At 44.1% G+C, this 20,933-nt stretch overlaps 1 protein-coding gene across 3 annotated transcripts in view; it reads left to right on the top strand.

Moving 5' to 3' along the window:
• nfic (nuclear factor I/C) overlaps positions 1-13,569 on the top strand; it is a 194,643-nt gene extending 181,074 nt beyond the window's left edge. For all 3 annotated transcript variants that reach the window (XM_072681322.1, XM_072681323.1, XM_072681321.1), the window contains one exon: positions 1,089-13,569. In XM_072681322.1, coding sequence (XP_072537423.1) covers positions 1,089-1,109 — 21 coding nt within the window. In that variant the 3' untranslated portion in view covers positions 1,110-13,569. The remainder of the gene's footprint in view (positions 1-1,088) is intronic.
• Positions 13,570-20,933: the final 7,364 nt, after the last annotated feature.

The raw sequence follows: 20,933 nt of genomic DNA, 5'->3' as shown, positions 1-20,933 counted from the left end.
GGTCACTCCAAGAGATTGGAGCTTTCGGATAACTTTTTCCAAGTTCCTAATGCCTTAATTAGCTTGATAGGACTAGGGCTTTATTAGGAAAGTCCAGGTGATGCAAATATGATAAAATAAAACCCATTTTGGTTGCTAATAAATGTGTAAAACATGTCTATTTTGCCTCCTTTACAGAGGTTCATATATCATTAGTGCAAAACAGAGAATCTGAAAGCTAGAAAAAGGAAATGTTAGATGAGTCCAGAAGGAAGATTCATAAGGCTAAACATCCTGAATGAAGTTCTAATAACATTAATATTTGAAAGTGATATATATATATATATATATATATATATATATGTGATCATAGTGGCAGAGTCTTAGTCCCTGGACCACTCTTATGGGTGGGCTGATGACACTTCCTCCTCCCCACATCTCTCCTAGTGTGATGTAGGTCAGCAAATTTCAGATTTTCAGAACAGTTAGACTTGTCAAACCTCAGAATCCTAACAGTCAGCAGCTCTGAGTTCCTCTAAGCAACTGCTGAGCACTCTGTACATTAACATAACTGATGGAGAAGACGCTACGACAGTAGCAAAGTGGCTTATTAAGAGGTAAAATAAGGTAAATTCAGGTCTTTATATATATATATATATATATGTGTGTGTGTGTGTGTGTGTGTGTGTGTATATATATATATATATATATATATATATATATATATATATATACAGTTACAGCTGTTCATGCCAGGCTGTTAATGGCACGGTTGTGGGTTCGATACCCGTGCTCAGCACTACTGTTGGGCCCTTGAGCAAGGTCCTTTACCCTTTCTGCTCCCCAGGTGCTGGAGTTGGCTGCCCACTGATATATAACTTATATATATATATAAATATACCTTCTTATATATATATATATATATTTATGTCTTCTGACAGCAAAGATGCAAAGATAACCCTAACCCTACTCCAGGATTTAGTAGGAATGGGGTGACTCTAGCCTTGTAAGGGTAAATCTATTATTGTGCAGTTCTTATTAGTATAACTAACTAACTCTCTCTCTCTCTCTCTCTCTCTCTCTCTCTCTCTCTCTCTCTCTCTCTGCAGTCCTGGTATCTGGGGAACTGATTTGGACGCAGCAGATACACCCGAGGGAGCACGGACACGGATCTGAGATGAAAAAAAAATCTTTTTTGTGGAATTACGAAAACAAAAACAAAGGATTGTGAACAAGATGCAAGAGGGAAACAGATTATATATGCAGTATTTGTATATATATAAAAATATATATACAGTATATGTGTGTATGTATGGACATATGTGCACACATATATTTATATATGCATAAAGATATATAAGATACTTCAGTACACTTTTTGGAGACGTCGGAGGAAGGAACGTCCGGAGAGAACGAGAAAAGACAGAGAGCTTGAAAGACTACGGATGCCTAAGACTAGACGGGACGAGACGAGAGGACTCGAGAGGAGTGAAGAGGATGTTGTTTGGGGGCAGCCACACTGAACTACGGGGCAGAGAACGGAGAGCAAAACAAACACGTGCAGAAACATTTAAAAAAAACAAAAGCCCGCCTTTGCTTCCCTCCTGGAACGCCCCCTGCCCCGCCCCTTGTCCCGCCCTCCCCCTTTGCTACAGGTGCTGCTTCCTCATATATGCAAAATAAGTATCCTTTATTTGTTTCTGAACCAACAGGGAAGAAAGAGAGAGAGCGTGTGAACTTTTGCCGCCGCTGGAAACCAGAGGTGATGCTGACCCTGTTGGGGTTTTTTTGTTATTTTTTGGGGGGAGTTTGGTTTTTTGGGGGGGTTTTGAACGTGGGCCGAGGCTTTTGGGGGGCAGTATGAGGGGTTAAAGACCTCCCTTGAGTTCCCTTCACTTATCTGATGAAAAAAAAGGCTTCATTTCGATTTTATCGACAATCATGTTTTTCTTTCTTCTCTTTTTAGTTTTTTTTAAATCACGCTCTCCGCCATTCGTTCCACTTTCTGGTGGAAGCCTTAATTTTTTTTTTGTTTGTGGTACGTCTGTGGTGCTTTAAATCGCAGCCAGCGACACAAACACACACACAGTCACTCACGTATGCACACTCACACACAGTCGTAACATGTTGCTAATAAATGCTGATGGATACACTAATGCGTGTTGGACGGACGTTTAAGGGCAGCCTGAGGAGCAGCAGGGGTCACACGGCACCTTCTGTCTTGACACTGAAAACCTCAAGCCTGCTATTGTCTGCTGTAGAGGTGGGAGGATGTGCTTGTATATGTGTGCACTGTATTGACAAAAGTATTGGGACACCTAAACCCATAGGCATTATTAATATGGAGTCGGTCCCCCTTTGCTCTAAGCTCTACCAGCAGCAGCAGGTCTGGAGCTCTGCTGCAGTTACTGAGTCAGTTGGAGGCTTTTCTGCACTCTGCTCTGAGCTCAGCACTCGGCCCTGACCCCGCTCTGTAACTTTACGTGGTCTGACAGACACTCGGTGGCTGAGCTGCTCTCTGTGAGCTGTTCCTCCTAAACTCTTCCACTGTTCAATAATAACACCACTCACAGCTGATGGAGGAAGATCTAGGAGGGAGGAAATTATAAAATTTCACCAGCTGACTTGTAGTTGTTGGTGCAGCGGTGTCTCCTATTACATACAGAACCACGCTGGAGCTCAGTGAGCTCTTCAGAACCTCCCGTTCTTTCACTGATGTGTGTAAGAAAGGCAGACTGCAGGACTAGGGGCTTGATTTCATACACCTGTGGCAATAAGACTGAATCAGACATCTGAATTCACTGATTAAGAGGTGTGTCCCAATACTTTTGTCTATATAGTGTATGTATATGTGTGTGGGTGAGTGTGTGTGTGTTGGTGTGTGTTGCTGCATTCAAACGCATTTAAAGCCCCTTATCCATCCCGGTCCTGGCAAACGTACTTACCCAGGATATGTTATTTGATTGGTGTAGATAACAGTAAGAGTATCCTACATAGTGACAAGACAAAGGGAGTAGGATTATAGTTCTGTCACTACAAGACAGTATTTGGGTGTTTGGGTGTAGAGAATAGATTTTTTTCCTCTTTTTTGTGTCATTTGTTTAAACTGCATTGGAAATTACAGGCATTGCACTACTTTCGATAATTTTTTTTCCCTTTTTTTGCAATTTGTTTTGTTTGTTTTGGGCCTAATCATATGAAATGCTGCAAGCCAGAGTTTTCTTAGGGTGTTTTAGGATTGTTTATTTGTAGAATTTGACTTTTTTCAACTTTTTCTTTCTCGTGTTCTGGTAGAAGGGTGCGCGAGTGTTGACTCTGGAGGACTCTGCGATCCGATCAGAACAAACCGCGGCCTATCGCGCTCCATTCGCGCGCCGTGCTTCCACATGTAACATGTACCGTTTGAGTGGATTCCCATCGTTTTCAGAGCGTGCTCTCTCCACAGACTGTATTACTTCAAGTATACCACACGCACACACACACACACACACTCACACACACATTCATACAAACATGTACATCTTCTAACAAGAGGTTAAAGGTCTCTGGTTGGAGGTTCTGATTGTGTTTTTTATTTTTTTGTTTTAGAATTTGATAAAAAACCGAGGAGAATGTGAACGATAGTTTCGATAGTTCCCAGGTGGGAAGCCCTCTGTTTTTCCAGAATTCTCCACATGTAGGATGCCATGACCAGCGGTGTGCAAGGCTAACACCTGTATGTATAGCTCCAGGTCCCTCTTTGCTGGTTAGCGTCTGTTTCTTTTTTCTTTTCCCCGAAGGAACGGGCTTCGCTGCACTCTGAGACGTGTTGACTTGTGTTCAATCGAAACATCAGGGCTTAATAAAAGACTCCGCTACCAAACCCAAAATAATCACAAAAAGCCATGAAAAGTGCCTAAGACATTGCAAAAGAGGTTCATTTGATTTTGGGTTGGGTTTTTTTAAGCCTTTTTATGATTCTGATTATTATTATTATTATTATTACTACTATTATTTTATTTGACTCTGTTTTGAACTGGCCCCACCGTCACCCTCGGCACAGTGGGTTATCGTGGAGTCGGACAGGTAGCACGAAGGTGTGAACGGAGTGGTATAGCAAAGCCCACAGCAGCTACGCCTCCTTAAACCCCTCCCCCAACCCCTCCCTCCTCCAGAGGCCAACCGGAAGCAGACGCGAACGCATCCCCCATCCCAAACCTCCTCCTAAACCCCACCGACAACTAAGCCAACACATATCAAAGCTTGACAGGGTCTACAGCGACAGACCTGCGAGGAGACTACCAGTCAGTACAGCTCACCTTTGTCTTTACCCTCCAACTCCGCTGACCTCCAATCGAGCTTTGCATACCAGTTCTGTTCAGTCTTTGACCCGGAATACATACAACATGACCTGCGTTCAAGGTGCTGACTTGAAAACTATATTGAAATCTATATATATGGATTATATATATATAAATATATAACTGCATGGTGCTTTTAAAGGAAATTTAAAAAATACAAGAATTAAGCTCAAATGACCACCGTTCCGCTGACATGGGCGCATGGCAGATACTCTTAGTACAAGCTCTGAAGCTAAACCCCAAACCCCGCCCACGCCCCATCCAATCTCCCCCTTTTTAAAATACTACTTCTCCCTAAGACAACCCCTCCCCTTTCCTAACTCCACCCCCAAGCAGGAATGAGAGCGTTGGAAACAGATGGGTTTTTACCTTTGTACGACATTGGTTTTCGAATTTTACCCCCCTGCCCCCTGCCCCCCTTCAACTTTGCACGACGTTTTATATATATAACACATTATGTGCCTTGCCTTTAGTTAAGAACAATAATACATGATTGAAAAATTGTAAATTCATTTCTTTTTTATGTAATCGAGTGTCGCTGAGGAAAAAGATGTAAAAAAAAAAAAAAAAAAGTGAAAAAATGCTGCATGTTTGATTGCTTGTCATAATCCGATTAGGACTAATAGATAACAGTACAGTAGACTGAGACGGGTGAGACTGGCTTATCCCCCTAAACCCCTCCCCTCAACCCCTCACCCCCAACCCCAACCTTTAATAAGTAAGTATGATAGTCATCTTTCCATTGCATGAAATCTTGCCGCCTTTTTCCATTTCCGCATTGTTTTCTATCGTTTCTCTCAGCGTCCTGTCATCCTGTCGATGATGCCGGCTCTCAGACGCTCGGCCCCTCGCCCACAGCGCCCATCCGTGCTTTATTTAAACCGTTTAGACTGAATGTAGCTCGCAGGTGAAGTGTTTCAGTGTTTCAGCAGAGCAGGTGTGAGAAAGACTGGCCAGAAACGGGGAGGAAAAGCAGCAGTGGGAATGAATAGCATCCTTTCACGCTCGTGAGCTCCGGCCTCGCCCTGGCAGTGGAGATCAAGGCTCGTAATCGGGAGGAATTGGGAAGATTACTGCTGGCGGTGTCGGGACCTGCTCTCGGAGCAGAGGGGAAGCTCTGTTTTGGGTTTTTTTGCGTCTAGGGCTGAAGTGGAAGAATGTGTTGACACAGCTTTGAGTCTTAAGTTCAGGACGTTCAGCAGAAAATAACAGCGCTTTGAATTGACGTGATTGTGAGATTTGCGGGATTTGATAGGTGACCCAAAATTTCACCTGGTTAACTGATGTTTCTGGTCATTTTAAGCAAAATGTGGCATGTTATATATTAATATTGGAGAATCTGCCGGTTTTTGCTCTAAACAAGTTATTGGCAATCTGGCAAAATTTGTATAGTACACTTAGATGATTGGCAGATACTAAGGTTACCTTTAGGTTTCAGTCAATTAAATTTATATTAAATATATAATCTATCAAATTCACTTTACGCAATTTCAAAGCACTTTTATTTTTACTGAACACGTAAACACTGACTTTACCAGTGGAAAAAGAGTAAATTAGCAGAGCTGCTGTTACTTTTGGACTCTTTCCCCCCAATAAAACAGTCAAAGTCGACGTAGACTGGTGTGCTTTGGGAACACAGCATTGGAAATGCTACACTGGCTGGACTGAGTTTGACCATCATCTGAGAAAAAGCCAGATTTTGATGCTCAGGTTAAGAGAAGAGTTTACTCAAACATAGGCTAACCTAGGCATCGATGACTGAAAGTAGCATGTAGCATGCTCTGCTAGCCTGCACACCAACACTAGCTGCTACTGTTGTGCTAATAGATTCAGATGACCTACAGAGTGATGTATTCCACCAGGCACACAAAAACGTACTCTATGCTGGTCAAACTGGTTAGCTGTCCAGGCTGGGTTTTTTTTCAGCAGGGAGTTTGATTTGGGAGCTTGATTTTCTGAAACCGGGTTCTGGAGGGATGCCTCTCAGCGTTAGGTCGGCGGTAATTCCCGCTCCCCTGTAAAGCACTTGGACGTCGAGATGTGTATTTGAATAGCGCCTGTACTTGTCAGAGTTAGTTGTTTGGTGCTGAAAGTTGGAGCTTGGCATGTTTAGTGATTTATGTCTTCATGTCTTCTTTTTTTGATTAGCGATTAGATAGTTTTGGATTATCGTCTTCCTTAAATTACCCCTCAAATAATCAACATTTTGTGAGGGTTTTTTTGTTTTTTGTTTCACAGACTGTTCTGGAGCTTGTAGGAAAAGTGATGACTTTCATTTAGGTTCTCCAGGATGCTTTAATAGGCTTTCTTTCTTTCCTGCATAATTTTTTTCTTCTTTTCAGAATTAGTAATGAGTGTAGGTAAGGTAATTTATATTTGCGTAGTGTAATGAGGAGTGTGTTGAACAAGAGCAGAGACTGTGTAGGTCTTTTTTTTGTTGTTGTTTTTTTGCCAGCAGGGTCACTAAAGGCCATGTTCTAGATTGTGATGCAGTGTATAGTACTGTTCCTGCAATGCATATTGCAACGCTGGTAGCTATTAAAATTTGCTGGTAGCTAGTTAAATAAAAATAAAGAAATAATAACGTGGAATCGGCAGAAGGAGAGGTTTTGTTCAGATGGTGCAGCGTATAAGATCCTGGCGTTGATGGTTCCTGAGCCCCGGCCCCGGCCCTGGTCCTGGCCCCCAACTCCGGCCCCCGGCCTGGCAGGACAGGAGTGCTGTAACTAAAGGCATTCCATTAAAACTCATACAATTCACAACAATAGCAAAAGTGCTGCCATTCAGCAAACAATTTTTCTTTTATTTAACAGAGCAGGTGGTGGGACAGGGGTCTGATCCTGAGGAAAAAAAGAGGGAGTATGGTCCAGTGTGGACGATCCAAACACAGTGTTTTATCCTTTAAGTGTAGGTTGGTGAGGCATAGTGGGTAAAAACACCACCCACCATCCTGTGGGAGACTGGGCAAGACTTTTGAGACCCCACTCTTAAAAAAAAAAATAAAGGTGATGCAAAGCGATACTGTATGCCTGAAGCCCCTCCCCCAATCTGACGTCCTATAAATACCATTTCTACCACGTTCACAAGTGTTTGCAACCTTCCACCACCCCGTTACTTATCTTTAACCCCATCAAATCTCTTATTCCTAGCTCCACTTATCAGAGAGGGGGACTGGCTTACTACCACAAGCCATAGCCACCCTCTCTTCAGTCTCCTCCCAAATCAGCATGTCCTGAAGAACCTTTAAATTGGTACAGTGACAGGGTTCTTCCTGCATATACTTCACACGTAGTATTGAAGCACCTTTATTTTTAGGAGTTTACAATCTTCTAAGTAAAAATGTAAAAAAGTAAAATGCCATGCAGGTACGCATACCTGTCCTGAAGTGGAACTATAGCTGTGGGAGTGTCAACCCTTATGTTCCCAGGCTGAAGACTTACCATTATCTAGTACCCACATGGAAAGCAGTGCAAGCTGACCTGAGATATTCTCAAGGCACAGGAGGCCTGGAGCCTCCTGGACATTGAGAAGACTGTTTTGCAGTGCTGCGCTAAACCTTTAACATGAAGGTGCTTCAAATGGTCCTTTGAGTGATGCCAGGTAGGACCCAGGTCTTCAAATCGGCAGTACCCTGGACCTTGAATCCAGTTTTCAGGGTTGGATTTGGTTCATGTTGGAAGTTAGGAGGGCAGTTAATGGAATTGATTGTCCAGGTAGAGTCACACCAGTCCAAGGGTTAGAAAGTCCAGGGCTGGAAACTGAAAGACCTTCGCTAGAGATTCCTGAAGGACCTCACACTCGCTTCTCACATCCCTATTATAAACACAAAGCCTCATTCACCAACCACCAACTTTCTGTTAGGGCTTTCTTCTCAAGAACAATGAATGAGGCTCATTACTCTGGTTCTTCTACGCCAGCATCGCTCAAAGAACCACTTTAAGCACCTTTATTCATTGATGAGTGCACTGTACTACCATCCCACCAGTGTGTGTTAAACTGGACAGTCCAGGGTATGACCATACAGTATGTTGCCAAAGCCACACTTGACCACACAGTTCTTAAAACCAGCCTGCAATTCTATGAAAGCATAGCATGAAATTCTACAAGTCTATGAAAGCTGTCCCGGGGCAGATGTGTCCAGCCCACCACCTGTCCTGTGAAGATTTGCACTGCTCCACACCCACCTATCTATAGCTGCCGGCCAGGCCATGCCATGCCAGGCCAGACCAGGCCACCCATTGGGGTCAGTAGGCCAAAACCAGCCTAAAGACCCTGTAGAAAGGTCAGCCTTCTGCTTCTTCTTCTTCTTCTTCTTTTTCTTCCTCCTAGTCCTGTTCTTCCTGTTGCTCGTTAGATTTTTGCGCCAGACAGGAACGCTTGGTAGGAGCAGATTTGCCGTCACCCCAGTACGTCTAAAGTTTTTTTCTAAAGTGGTCACAGGTGAGGGTTGAACTTACTATAACATTTGGATTATGCATTTGAGCTGGTGCATGTTTAAGAAAAAAATAACAAAATCAAAAACAACAAAAAAAACAACAAAATGAAAAAAAGTGATATTTTATTTCAGAACCCTTGACTAATATTTTTATAGAACAGTAATTACGATTGTTATGCATATTGTTGAAATGTTACATTTTGAACACGTTATCTTGTGTATAAATGCTTACCATATATCTGGTAGAATGAGGAAAGGAGAAAAAAAGGCAAAAATGTACATAAAAATGTCTTTTTGTATGAGAGAGTTTATGTTTATGTTTGTGTGTTTGGGTTTAGTTGTCATAAGCTTTGTGGAAAAGCCACAAAAAAAGTGTGTAAAATTACCTTCCTTCTAAAGGATCTGCTGTTGGCGGTGTGAGCTCAGCACCGCAATCATTAGCCTTTCCTGAGAGGGTTGCTGGCCTGAACTCTGTAATTTCAGCCTCACTTGTTGTCATTTTGAACCAGTTCGATTTGTAAGGGGGGGAAGCGTGAATCCCGGCTTTTGCCACCTCTCGTTTTTGACGTCCCCCTTTCCAGATTCGCAGATTCGTTGCCCTTTGATTGGTCAGATTTGTTGCGCGACCTTGGAAGATCTTAAAACACTTATTTTTTTTGTTTATTTTTCGTTCCTGTTCAAAAGATTGCACTAGATAACCTGATCTTTTTTTATTTTTTTTATTTTATCGTCTAAAAAATTCTCTTAGCTTTTAATCGTTGCGTTCCTCTAGAAATATTTCTGTGGGTCAACCTTACAGTGATGTCTGATGTATGGAAAGAGACAGAACGAGAGCTAAAATAGCTGCTTTAATGGCATTTTCTTCTACATGCTGTCCATCAGTGTGGAATTAATCGCAGCCCCCATCCTGGATCGTGGAGTTCTGGAGTTCCCGCCGACTACGCCAGGCCTCGTTTCGCCGCGTAGAATGTGATTGGCAGAATTTTCGAGCAAGCCTCACTCTGATCAGAGTGCCTTTTTCCAGTCTTAGCCCAGTATTGAATGTCAGTGGAGTTCAGCTCTTGAATGCACTGCTCTGCTTGTCGTCTGGACGTGCAATGGCGTTTCGCTTGAGCCGCAACCCCCCCCCCCTGGATGGTTGACGTGTTAGCGTCTCAGTGTTTGAAGAGTCCGATTAGTACTGTATTATATTAATATAGTATGCATAATTATGCACTATAGCATCAGAGTTGAGGGGTGAGATGGGGACGAGGCAAATGGCGAGTATTTGCACTTTTTAAGTAAGTCGTGTGTAGCTAAGCTGAGGGTAACAGGCATGAAATGCCGAGTGTATTCCACATTTTCCTTCTACCCATTGCAAAAGTCTCTCTTATTTCCTCGGCCTGCGGTTCAGCCCCTGGCTGAAGGTAACCTAGAACCTAGTAAGGATGGCGCTGCTCTTTAGCGTTCAGCGTGTTGTCGTTTTTCTTTCCCACCCTCCCGTGGTCTGGATGAGTTCAGTGTTATGGTACTATGACCTGAGTGAAACAGCAAACCTCTGCGCAAGTTCTTTGTACTACGTTCCCTTTCCTCGTCTGTAAGGGCTGGACGATTTCTCCAGGGCAGAGTCTCTGGAATTTGGTCTCTACTTTTTATTACCTTGTTGTTGTTTTTTTTTCTTCTTCTTCTTGTTTTTTATGCCAGTAGTTTCTCGTCCATGGTTCAGACAGCCTCAGCTCGTTTAAGACAGCACAGCTAATGCCGGAATGATCGGTTGGAAGCTCGGGACTTAGCACGTGAAAACGTCAGCGTGTGCTGGCAAAACACCTGGGATAATCTGCTCTCAAGAAGGCCTTTTAGAGGAAATCGGCACAATCCTCACTCACGGAGATTAAAGAAGGGCAGCTTTGCTCTTTTTTTCTTTAACACTCCGTTTAGATCTGAGCAGCAGGCTCCTGAACTCGCTGAACTGACCTGTAGGTGAGAGACCGGCTGTGAGCATGCTCTCGGCTGCTGCGTGCTCATAGGACTGTAGGACTCTAGGACTCTAGGACACTAATAGCTAATAGGGCTGATCCACGGCTCTCAGTTTTACAGTATTTCCTAATATATCACACTATCAGATGTTATTTAGTTAGTTTCTGTTATGGTAATGAACCCATTCTGTTGTGATTACTGGGTACAGACCTTGTACAGTGCTATAAAATATGGGTGCGCGATGTTGTCCGAATAAAAATGCTCAAATAACAATAATAATTGTAAACATTCACCAGACAGGAGTCAGAATTGTGTCATTGTAATCTGTAGAGCTCATAAAAGCCCTGGATGATTTGAGTAAATCATATAAACTATAAAACAGCTTTCTATCAAATCTATCAATTAAAAAACTCACTACAACTAAAATGTGACTAAAATTATGGTTGATCAATGTCACAGTATTACAGTGTAACTTAATAAGTGTGTTAATTTACATTATATATATTATAATCCATTCATTTAATGTGATATTTCAAAGTGTATTACGTTATATGTTTTATAATATATTCATATTTTAATATATTCAATTAAAGTATTATATAAAACAGCCCAAGACAAACTGGTAGTAAATTGATACATTTGGCCGTCAGATCATTTTGAATGAAAACTACTATTGAAAAGATTCACAGGCAATAAGGTAATTTAATTATGTTTTATTATTTTTTTTTTTTATTAAAAATTTGTATTAAATTAACCTGAACTCTAGTATTATAGTAACTATTCATTGTGCCCGGATCATCTTGAGTGCATCCTGTGAGCTTCCTTCAGCTAGTTTACAACCTATTAAAACCTTAGCTTTTCCTGCTAGCTTTTTTTGACGCTAGCTTAATTAGCAAGTTTTTCCACAGTAATTCCAAAACCGTTCGACGAGTCATGGATTGATTGATAGTCTGAGGAGGTAACTTTGTGACAAAACACTTGAGATACCTGGTCAGCTGCCTCGGTGCCACTCTAGCTAGCTAGTTAGCTTCCCCTCTTAGCCTGTAGGTCTGTAAGCAGAGCTAATCCCAGGTGTTTGAGCTCAGACTACGTGCTGTCTTTAAAGGCAGGACAGCAAGCCGGTCCCACGGGCGTCGTTGCAGTCGGGTGAGGTCATTTCGGCCGAATCTTGCAGACAAACCGCTAAGCTGATGATGTTCTCAACGCTTTCTTATGCAAACCGCAAACCCTTGACTAATTTACCAACTGGCTGGTAAAAGGCTGTGCTGGGGCAGGGGTGTAGTGATTTCGGTGTGGATCATTTTCCCGATTTCCCGATGTTTTTAGTTTAGAGTTCCACAAGAAACCAGCAGGTGAAAACAGAAGTATTTACACGAGACGAGTAGAAAATCATAGTAGTAGATACCAAAAAAAAAAAAACGAAAAAAAAAACATCTTCAACGAGCAGTGCCTGATCGTTTTCTACCACTTCGGTTGACTCGCTCCTTTCTCTCTTCCCTTTCCGAAGTGGAAGCTTCGAGGTTTCTCCTACGTTCTTTGCCGCGAGGTTCTTCCTTCTCTCTTCTGTAGTCGACCTTTTCTTGCGATTGCTTGTGTTCCACTTGCTTTGGTTACTTTCCATTACTCACCATTCAGAGAGCCAGATTTACCCGAGCCTCTTAATTAATACCATGGGCGCGACTGGTGCAATACACACACACCTCGACCAGTCTTTCAGAATGTTTTTATTGTGTGTTTTTATTTCTTTTTGCCAATGCTAAAACTGTTAGCAAGGGTAAGTCTGGCCTCAGGCGTGACAGCAGTGAGGTCCCTCCGAGGGGACCTTGGCCTGCTAGTCATCGTTTCTGTTCATAGGGGTGAAAAGCCATGTAAATGCTTTGCAGTTATGCAATCTTTTGATAATAACTATCAACTATGAAATGCCAAAACACTCTGAAGCGCTGTCTGTGTCGCTGACGGGGTGTCGCTCAGAGATACACAATAAAATAAATAAAGAAATAAACTGCGCTGAACTCCGACACAGTAATGGGAAGACATCTAAACTGGTTTATCGTGCCCAGCTCCCGTTCAGAATCATCTTTGGTTTGGTTCACTCTTTTTCTTCTTCTTTTTTTTGTTGTTGTTGTTGTTTTCTTTGTTTTGTTGATTGTTTGTAATTGTATTCAGTTTCTCGGTGTAATTTCTTGTTTTTAAAGCATGCTGTTTCCTCTCTGTACGGAGGTTGACGCGATGGCGAAAAGGAAGATGGTTGAAATGTTTCTCAGAGAACATTCTAATGCAGTGTTAAATTTCAAGGGTTTTTCATTTTATTTGATTATTTTTATTTCGTTGTTGTTTTCCTCTCATTATTCTTTGCAATTATTACCATAGTAGTTACGCATTAACCGCTTGCTTGCTGCACAGACACACACTTCACACCAGGGACGAGCATGTGGATATTTAGTTCACACCACCAACAAACAGTACGACGTAAAACCGGCACCTAATAATTACAGTAATAACACACACACACCATTCTCTTACTGACAGCTCAGTTATTATTATTATAATTATGACTTTTCTTTCTGTTATTCTTCTCTCTTTGGTTTGTTCACTCTCTCATTTCGGGAAAATTGTATCAGCAAAAGTCGGTAATCATGTTTCCAGCTAATTTTTTTTTTTTAAAGACTAAAACTAAATTTGCCATGTGTTTTTGAACTGGTGTGAGGGGGAAAATTTACAGCTTTGACAATATTTCATTATAACATTGTATTCCGCCATCGCTGTTCGCAGAAATCGCTCATGAATACAGTACTGGAAGTGAGTATGTTTCTCTATGCAAAAAAAGTATAAAAATTAATAAACAAAGCTATGCTACAATTCAGAAACCCACTCCGAGTCTTTCTGCTTCGCATCACAATCCCACAGTATTATTGCAGCTGTTTAGCAGAAGCTCTTCTCCAGAGTGACCAACAGCAGGGCTTAACTGTTACTCAAGAAGAACCTCAGCTAGTTTAAATAGACTAATTTAAAGATCCTCTAATCTTAGACTCTACTAAACACAAGTCAATATGGAGACCATAGTACTCTTCTCTTCGCCTGAGTACTCTCAGAAGAGGAGGGTCTTCAGTCTGGGTTTGAGGACAGCGAGCGCTGGACTCTGCTGTTCGGACACCTAGGAGAAGTTCGTTCCACCACTTCGGTGCAGGACAGTAAAAAGTCTGGACGCTCGTCTTCCGTGGATCTTAAAGGATGGCGGGTCGAGCCGAGCCGTACTTGAAGCTGGAAGGGCTCTCTGTGCGGATCAGCTTTTGACCATCATTACCATCAAGTACGGAGGGGCTGGCTGGTCCAGTCTTGGTTTTGTAGGCTAGAGTCAGGGGTCTGAATCTGATGACCTGGGCAGCAGCTACAGGAAGCGAGTAAAGAGAGAACCCAGCAGCAGTGGAGGAGCTGAACATGGCTGAACTTAGAAACCTTGAAGACGACCCGACCCTTGCCGCTGTGTTCTGGATCAATTGATTATTTGGTTCCAGTGGCTCCATCTGTCAAGGGGTGGATCTGCATATTAGGCAGCGAGTGAACAGTCAGCTCTTGAAGGTGATGGAGGTGCTGAAGCAGGAAAAATGGACAAGCGTAAGAATCTGAGACACAAGAACCAAACTGTGAGGTTCTATATAATGACTGAGTAGGTCAGAACATCTCCAAAACATCATGCAGGGCAGGTCTTGTGGGGTGTTCCCCATATGCAGTGGTCAGTACTGACCTACCAAAAGTGCTCCAAGGAAAAACAACCAGTGAACCAGCGACATGGTCATGGGCTCCCACAGCCCCACCTCACAACTTACAAGACTTTAAGGATCTGCTGCTAATGTTAATGCCATCGCCTTGGTTCCAGCATTGGGCTGTGGGGTTCTCTGAATTGATGGAGCTTTGGGATGAGTTGAAATAGCTAAGAACTAATCATCCAACATCAGCACCTGACCTCACTGATGCTCAGGTAGGGCTGAATGCAATCAAATCCTCCAACATCTAGATGTAAGACCTTCCCAGAATGGTAGAGGCAGTCACTGCAGCAAAAGAAGGACAAACTTCTGGTTCCTTAGAGCTTCTAAGCGACAGTCCTGATTCTACGAGAGTGGGCCGAATAGGCCAGACGGGGGTGGGCGAGCCAAGGAGTGTGGTTAGGTCTATGTTTTTACTTAAACTTGGCAGCAGAGCTGAGCACACCTGACTCTAATCATTGTGGGATCCATTACCCCCAGATAGCAGCCCGCTGGAGCCAGGTTTGGAAAAATACAACTTCAAACTTTGGAGAGGAAGTCAAGTTTTATTTCATTTTAATGATTCGGGACGGCTCGGGCCAAACAGAACCTTCCTTTTTTATGCATGTGAGGGGGTGAGTGGGTGCAGCAGCACTTGTTGAAAGGGTCAATGAGTAACTTGGTGAACTCCCTGCTGAACGCACACATAGGCCCCACGTCTCACATTAACCATGCGGGCCTACTGAGCTGAGCCGTTACCCCGTCACACCTCCAGAACCAGAATCTTAACGTTCTGTCGTTTCTCGCCTCAAAACCAAATGGAAGAAACATTATCTTCACTCTGAAGCGACTAAACCAGGGCTGAGAGGAACGTCTGCGCTTCAAACCCAGCCCTAGTGCCCTACTTAGTGAACTACTGCACTGTAAACCTAATGTACCTAATAAACTGCAGTAGTTTCCACTAGTATAGCACTGTAATTACCAATGTACAGGGTACCTTTGTATTTTTTGGCTTTCCAGATGTTCCAGATGTCAACTGTGTGACAGGGTTGTGTATGGATAGCCCAATAGCACTGCTGCACTGCACTGTATCCCCTACATTTTTAAGGCATTACTGTAAATCCATAATACTTTACTGCTGACCAAACACACACTTTACACAAGACTTTACAGCATTTACATACACTGATCCCGATCTTTAGGACTGTAAAGTTGACTGTAAAAACCCCTCTGCAGTATATACTGTATGTATGCACATTACCTATTCACATACTGACATCTATATACACACTATATAGACCCAACCACTGGGAGACCTCCCCTCCTGCTCATCCATTCATTCTAACTGTCTCTGCTGTCCAGGGAAGAAGCCTTTCTACTAGATTTTGGAAGAGAACTGCTGTGAGGATTTGATTGCATTCAGCGGTCAGAGCGTTAGTGAGGTCAGGAACTTGGATGATGATGATGATCACCACCCCACCTCATCATCCCTAACTCATCCCCAACTCATCCCAAAAGTACTGGATGGAGCTCCACCACCACCATCATTCCAGAGAACACAGTTCTTGCACTGCTCCACAGCTCCTCAATGCTGGGGGGCTTTACACCCCTCTACTAGCCCACGCCTGGCATTAGATGCCATGGTGCCATAGGTTCATGTTTGTTTATATTATTATTTTTATTATTATTATCATCATTATTATTTATATTAATGAAACCACAAACTCATCAAAATGTTGAATACTTGAGTACATGGAACTTAGTAAATGCAGCTAGTTACTGGCCACCTCTGGACACTGCTAAATTAATTTAGATACAGTATTTAAAAAAAAAAAAAAAATTACATATTATGCATTTTATCAATTAAAGCATAAAAAATATTCATTAAATTTTTTAAAAAGTAATTTAAACATTTTAGCATTTAAACACCTATCAATGTCATTCATACTTATTATTAGGATCAATTAGGGTTAATGATACTCTAATTCCTAGAGGTCTGAGGTGGTTGGTGATTCGGCTGCCCTTTCAAAATGCACTGTGGGAGACACAGGCTGTTTTAGAGACCCAAGGTTCAGGGATCATCTCTGCATCGGGCCGCTCCGGCGGAAAGCCAAAAAAACGGGTGGATTTGAGACTCAGCCAGAGTTTTTAACACGGCGGAGCGCCAAGGGAGCAGCTAATGCACACGCTAGTCTTCACTTAGTGTAAAATTACTGCAGCCAGGCTCCAAAGAAAACAGCCGTCCTGCATGAGCTGCGGCCTTGTTATTTGCAGCAGGAACTGAAGCTTGCTGATGAGGGCTCGGGCAGGTGGAGGGGTGTTGAGGGGGGAGTCGTTGGGCTCGATTCATGAGAGCTGTGTGGATTCTCTGCAGGAACATTTTAATTACAGCTGCTACAGAGCTGTGGAGGACATTTCCACTCTCGTGCGTCCCAGTTAGTGTCTCGGCGGGCCTGCAGGCCATTACCGGCTGGGTAAAGTCAGCTCAGGAGAAAGCCTTGTGAAATTTGGAAGGATGGAAGTTCTGCAAGTTACTGTATTGCCGTATTATTATTTCATTATTTATATAATATTATCGCTTCTGAAGACCTTCTAGCCAATCAGAGAAGGTCTAATCAAAGGTCTGATCATTTCTAGGAACAAAAAATAGTCCTGTTGAGATTTGTAGTGCATTTTTATTCAATAAATTATGGGTGGATTTAAATGTAAAAATATTGCATTCATATTTGTATTATTTTTCAGTTTTGATTGGAAACGTCCAATCAATATTGTCTCCTCGTTGGTATCTAAGCAGATACCGCCAAGCCAGCTCTCCCATTGGTTAGGCCCATTGACTGTAGGAAACATGGACGAAGACGTCGTCTCTAAAAAGTGAAACAACCACAGGTCTAGCGCCTCGACTGGCTGGTTGCAGTATAACATGTAGCCCCGCCCACACCTATATGCTTCAATGACAAAGCAACCCCGCCCATTTTCCATCCTCTAAACCTGTGGTGCCATCGAGCATCACTACTGCAGCATTAGCATCGCTGTTGTGACATTAGTATTGCTACAGCACTGCCTCCGACCTCGCCCAGCATCACTACTGCAGCATTAGCATCGCTATTGGGATGTTAGCACATTGGCCTCCGACCTCACCCAGCATCACTACTGCAGCATTAGCATCGCTATTGGGACGTTAGCACATTGGCCTCCGACCTCACCCAGCATCACTACTGTAGCATTAGCATCGCTATTGTGACGTTAGCACATTGGCCTCCGACCTTGCCCAGCATCACTACTGTAGCATTAGCATCGCTATTGTGACGTTAGCACATTGGCCTCCGACCTCACCCAGCATCACTACTGCAGCATTAGCATCGCTATTGGGACGTTAGCACATTGGCCTCCGACCTCGCCCAGCATCACTACTGCAGCATTAGCATCGCTATTGGGACGTTAGCACATTGGCCTCCGACCTCACCCAGCATCACTACTGCAGCATTAGCATCGCTATTGGGACGTTAGCACATTGGCCTCCGACCTCGCCCAGCATCACTACTGCAGCATTAGCATCGCTATTGGGACGTTAGCACATTGGCCTCCGACCTCGCCCAGCATCACTACTGCAGCATTAGCATCGCTGTTGTGACGTTAGCACATTGGCCTCCGACCTCGCCCAGCATCACTACTGCAGCATTAGCATCGCTGTTGGGACGTCAGCATTGCTTGTTTTACATAGAACCCAAAATCTCGTTCGGAGAACCCTGTGGTTCTTGTGTTTTAGGGGGGCGGGTTCTCCTGGAATGAGCGAGTCATTTATTTGCTAATACTTTGCTCAGTGGGAGCGCTGGAGCGCTGGAGCGCCGCACGGCTGAACTCTGGCTGTTTGATTACCCCTGTTTAGAATTTCAGAAGTTTCAAAGCCCTCTCTCTCACTCTCTCTCTCACTCTCTCTCTCTCTCTCTCTCTCACTCTCTCTCTCACTCTCTCTCTCACTCTCTCACTCTCTCTCACTCTTTCACTCGCTCTCACTCTCTCACTCTTTCACTCGCTCTCTCTCTCACTCTCTCACTCTTTCACTCGCTCTCACTCTTTCACTCGCTCTCTCTCTCTCACTCTCTCTCACTCTTTCACTCGCTCTCACTCTCTCACTCTCACTCGCTCTCTCTCTCTCACTATCTCTCTCACTCTCTCACTCTCTCTCACCTCCCTCTCTCTCTCTCACTCTCTCTCACTATCTCACTCTCTCTCTCTCTCTCTCACTCTCTCTCACTATCTCTCTCTCACACTCTCTCTCACTCTCTCTCTCTTGCTCTCACTCGCTCTCGCGCTCTCTCTTGCGTGAGTGCTTGCTTGCTGCGTTTATGAATTTAATATCTCAATTTACAGAACGTGATGGGAAAGCCTTGTAAAAACACACTGCAGTAATGAGCTCCAGATGTCTGAACAAAGGCCTGCAGTTCCACAGGGACTCTCTCCCCTCCCTCTCTCTCTCTCTCTTTCTCTCTCTCTCTCTCTTTCTCTCTCTCTCTCTCTCTCTCTCTGTCTCTCTCTCTCTCTCTCTCTGTCTCTCTCTTTCTCTCTCTCTCTCTCTCTCTCTCTCTCTCTCTTTCTCTCTCTCTCTCTCTCTCTGTCTCTTTTTAAAAGTGACCCCACCACTTCGTGTTCTGACCCCTTCACCTTCTCACCACCCAGAAAGCGGTGCTGTGTGGAACAGTGGGTCCTGATTGTGGTTGGGTTGTGAGTGTTTGTGTCCCTCTGTCCCTCTAGCTGCCGTTTACACTGAGCTGCTGGAGGGAGAAGAGCTTCACCTCTGCCTCTGCAGAGCAGAGCTGGGGGGACGGGGGGGCGGAGATGGGGGGACGGGGTGAGGGAGAGGGAAGGGGTGAGTAGCAGTGGAAAGTTAAAAAAATGCAGCCGGGGTGAACAAAGTCCTTCAAAGGAAATTCTATCTCTCTCACCCATTTTCTCTCTTTTGCTCTTTGCCTTGCTCGCTCTCTCGCACTCTCTCTCTCGCTCTCTCTCTCGCTCTCTCTTGCTCTCTCTCTCATCCCACATCCTCTTGTCCGCCTCAGTCTCTCTCCCACCTCTCTCTCTCCACTCTCTGCTTGCCTCTCTCTCCCTCTCCAGCTCTTTCTCGTTCCTCTTCCCCATCTCCCTCAGTCTCAGCTCTCTCACTCCTCTCTCTCTCTCTCTCTCTCTCTTATTCCTCCTCTTTCTTACTCTCTGACTCCCTCTATTGCTATCTCTCTCACTTCTCCTCAGTCTCTCTCACTCCTGTTTCTCTCTCTTACTCCTCCTCAGTCTCTCTCACTCCTCCTCTTTTTCTCTCACTCCTCTTTTCTCTCTCTCACTCCTCTTTTCTCTCACTCCTCCTTTCTCTCTCACTCCTCTTTTCTCTCTCTTACTTCTCCTCTTTCTCTCTCTCTCTCTCTCTCTCTCTCTCTCTCTCTCTCTCTCACACACACACTCCTCTTTTGCTCTCTCTCTCTCTCTCTCTCTCTCTCACACACACACTCCTCTTTTGCTCTCTCTCTCTCTCTCTCTCTCTCTCTCTCTCTCCCTCCATGAAGCTCTGGTTAGTGTCTCTCGGTCAGTGCTCTGTAGGGCTGGTTTTCTGTAAGCGGTGGTTACGCTAACCCTTCAGAGAGAAACGGCTTCCATAGAAAAGCACTGAGGTCACCAGACCCAGAGCCCCCCGACACTGACCTGACACTGGGTATCTATGGATGTACATAAGGGATGAGATTGTCACAGATCAGGACCTGACCTCACTGATGCGCATGTCTGGCTGAATGCCATCAAACCCTGCTCACGGCAGGAGTTCCTTTTCAGATGAGCAGAGGCTGTTAGTGCAGTAAAGGGGGACAGACTCACTGTTAGTACCACTGAATTCAGAAGAAACACTGGTGTCTACAAACTTTTGGACATGCAGTGTAGCAGATCAGAGCTCTGAGTGAGGATAATGAGACTGTATGAGTTTGGCTGTATAACGTCCTCCACATGGCCTCACTTCAGTGGAGGTGAGCTGCCGCTCAGCCTGAGTAATGAGCCATGCCGCCGCGCCTGCTCCTCGCACGCTCGCGCTCGCAGCACTGAGCAGAGGCTTCACTGATGGGAGCTCCATGGAAATGAGAGCAGCTCAGTGGCTCACACAGAGGCGGCTGCACACTTACGCTAGTAGTTACTCACCGAGTGAGTGTGTGTGTGTGTGTGTGTGTGTGTGTGTGTGCTGGTGGGGCTTCTGAACTCAACACTGTGATGTTTAATAGATCAGATATCGGTTATTTGATCCCTGGTGTTCAGAGCACCATCTAGTGTCCTCAAGACGCCATTAAAGGCTATTATAGCTCCAGCCAGCTGCAGCAGCAGTGGTGTGGACGTTCTCAGAAGGTAAATAAAGGAGCTGAGGTTCTGCAGTGCGGAGCTATTTTACAGTGGAACCTGAAAACAGACCATAATATCTGACCCTTTATAAAAAATCTCACTGAAACGCTC

This window comes from Salminus brasiliensis, chromosome 6 (genome assembly GCF_030463535.1).
Source record: "Salminus brasiliensis chromosome 6, fSalBra1.hap2, whole genome shotgun sequence".
In the NCBI taxonomy this organism is placed as follows: domain Eukaryota; kingdom Metazoa; phylum Chordata; class Actinopteri; order Characiformes; family Bryconidae; genus Salminus; species Salminus brasiliensis.
Note: the sequence above shows the minus strand (reverse complement) of the source record. Positions and strands in the feature narration are given on the sequence as shown.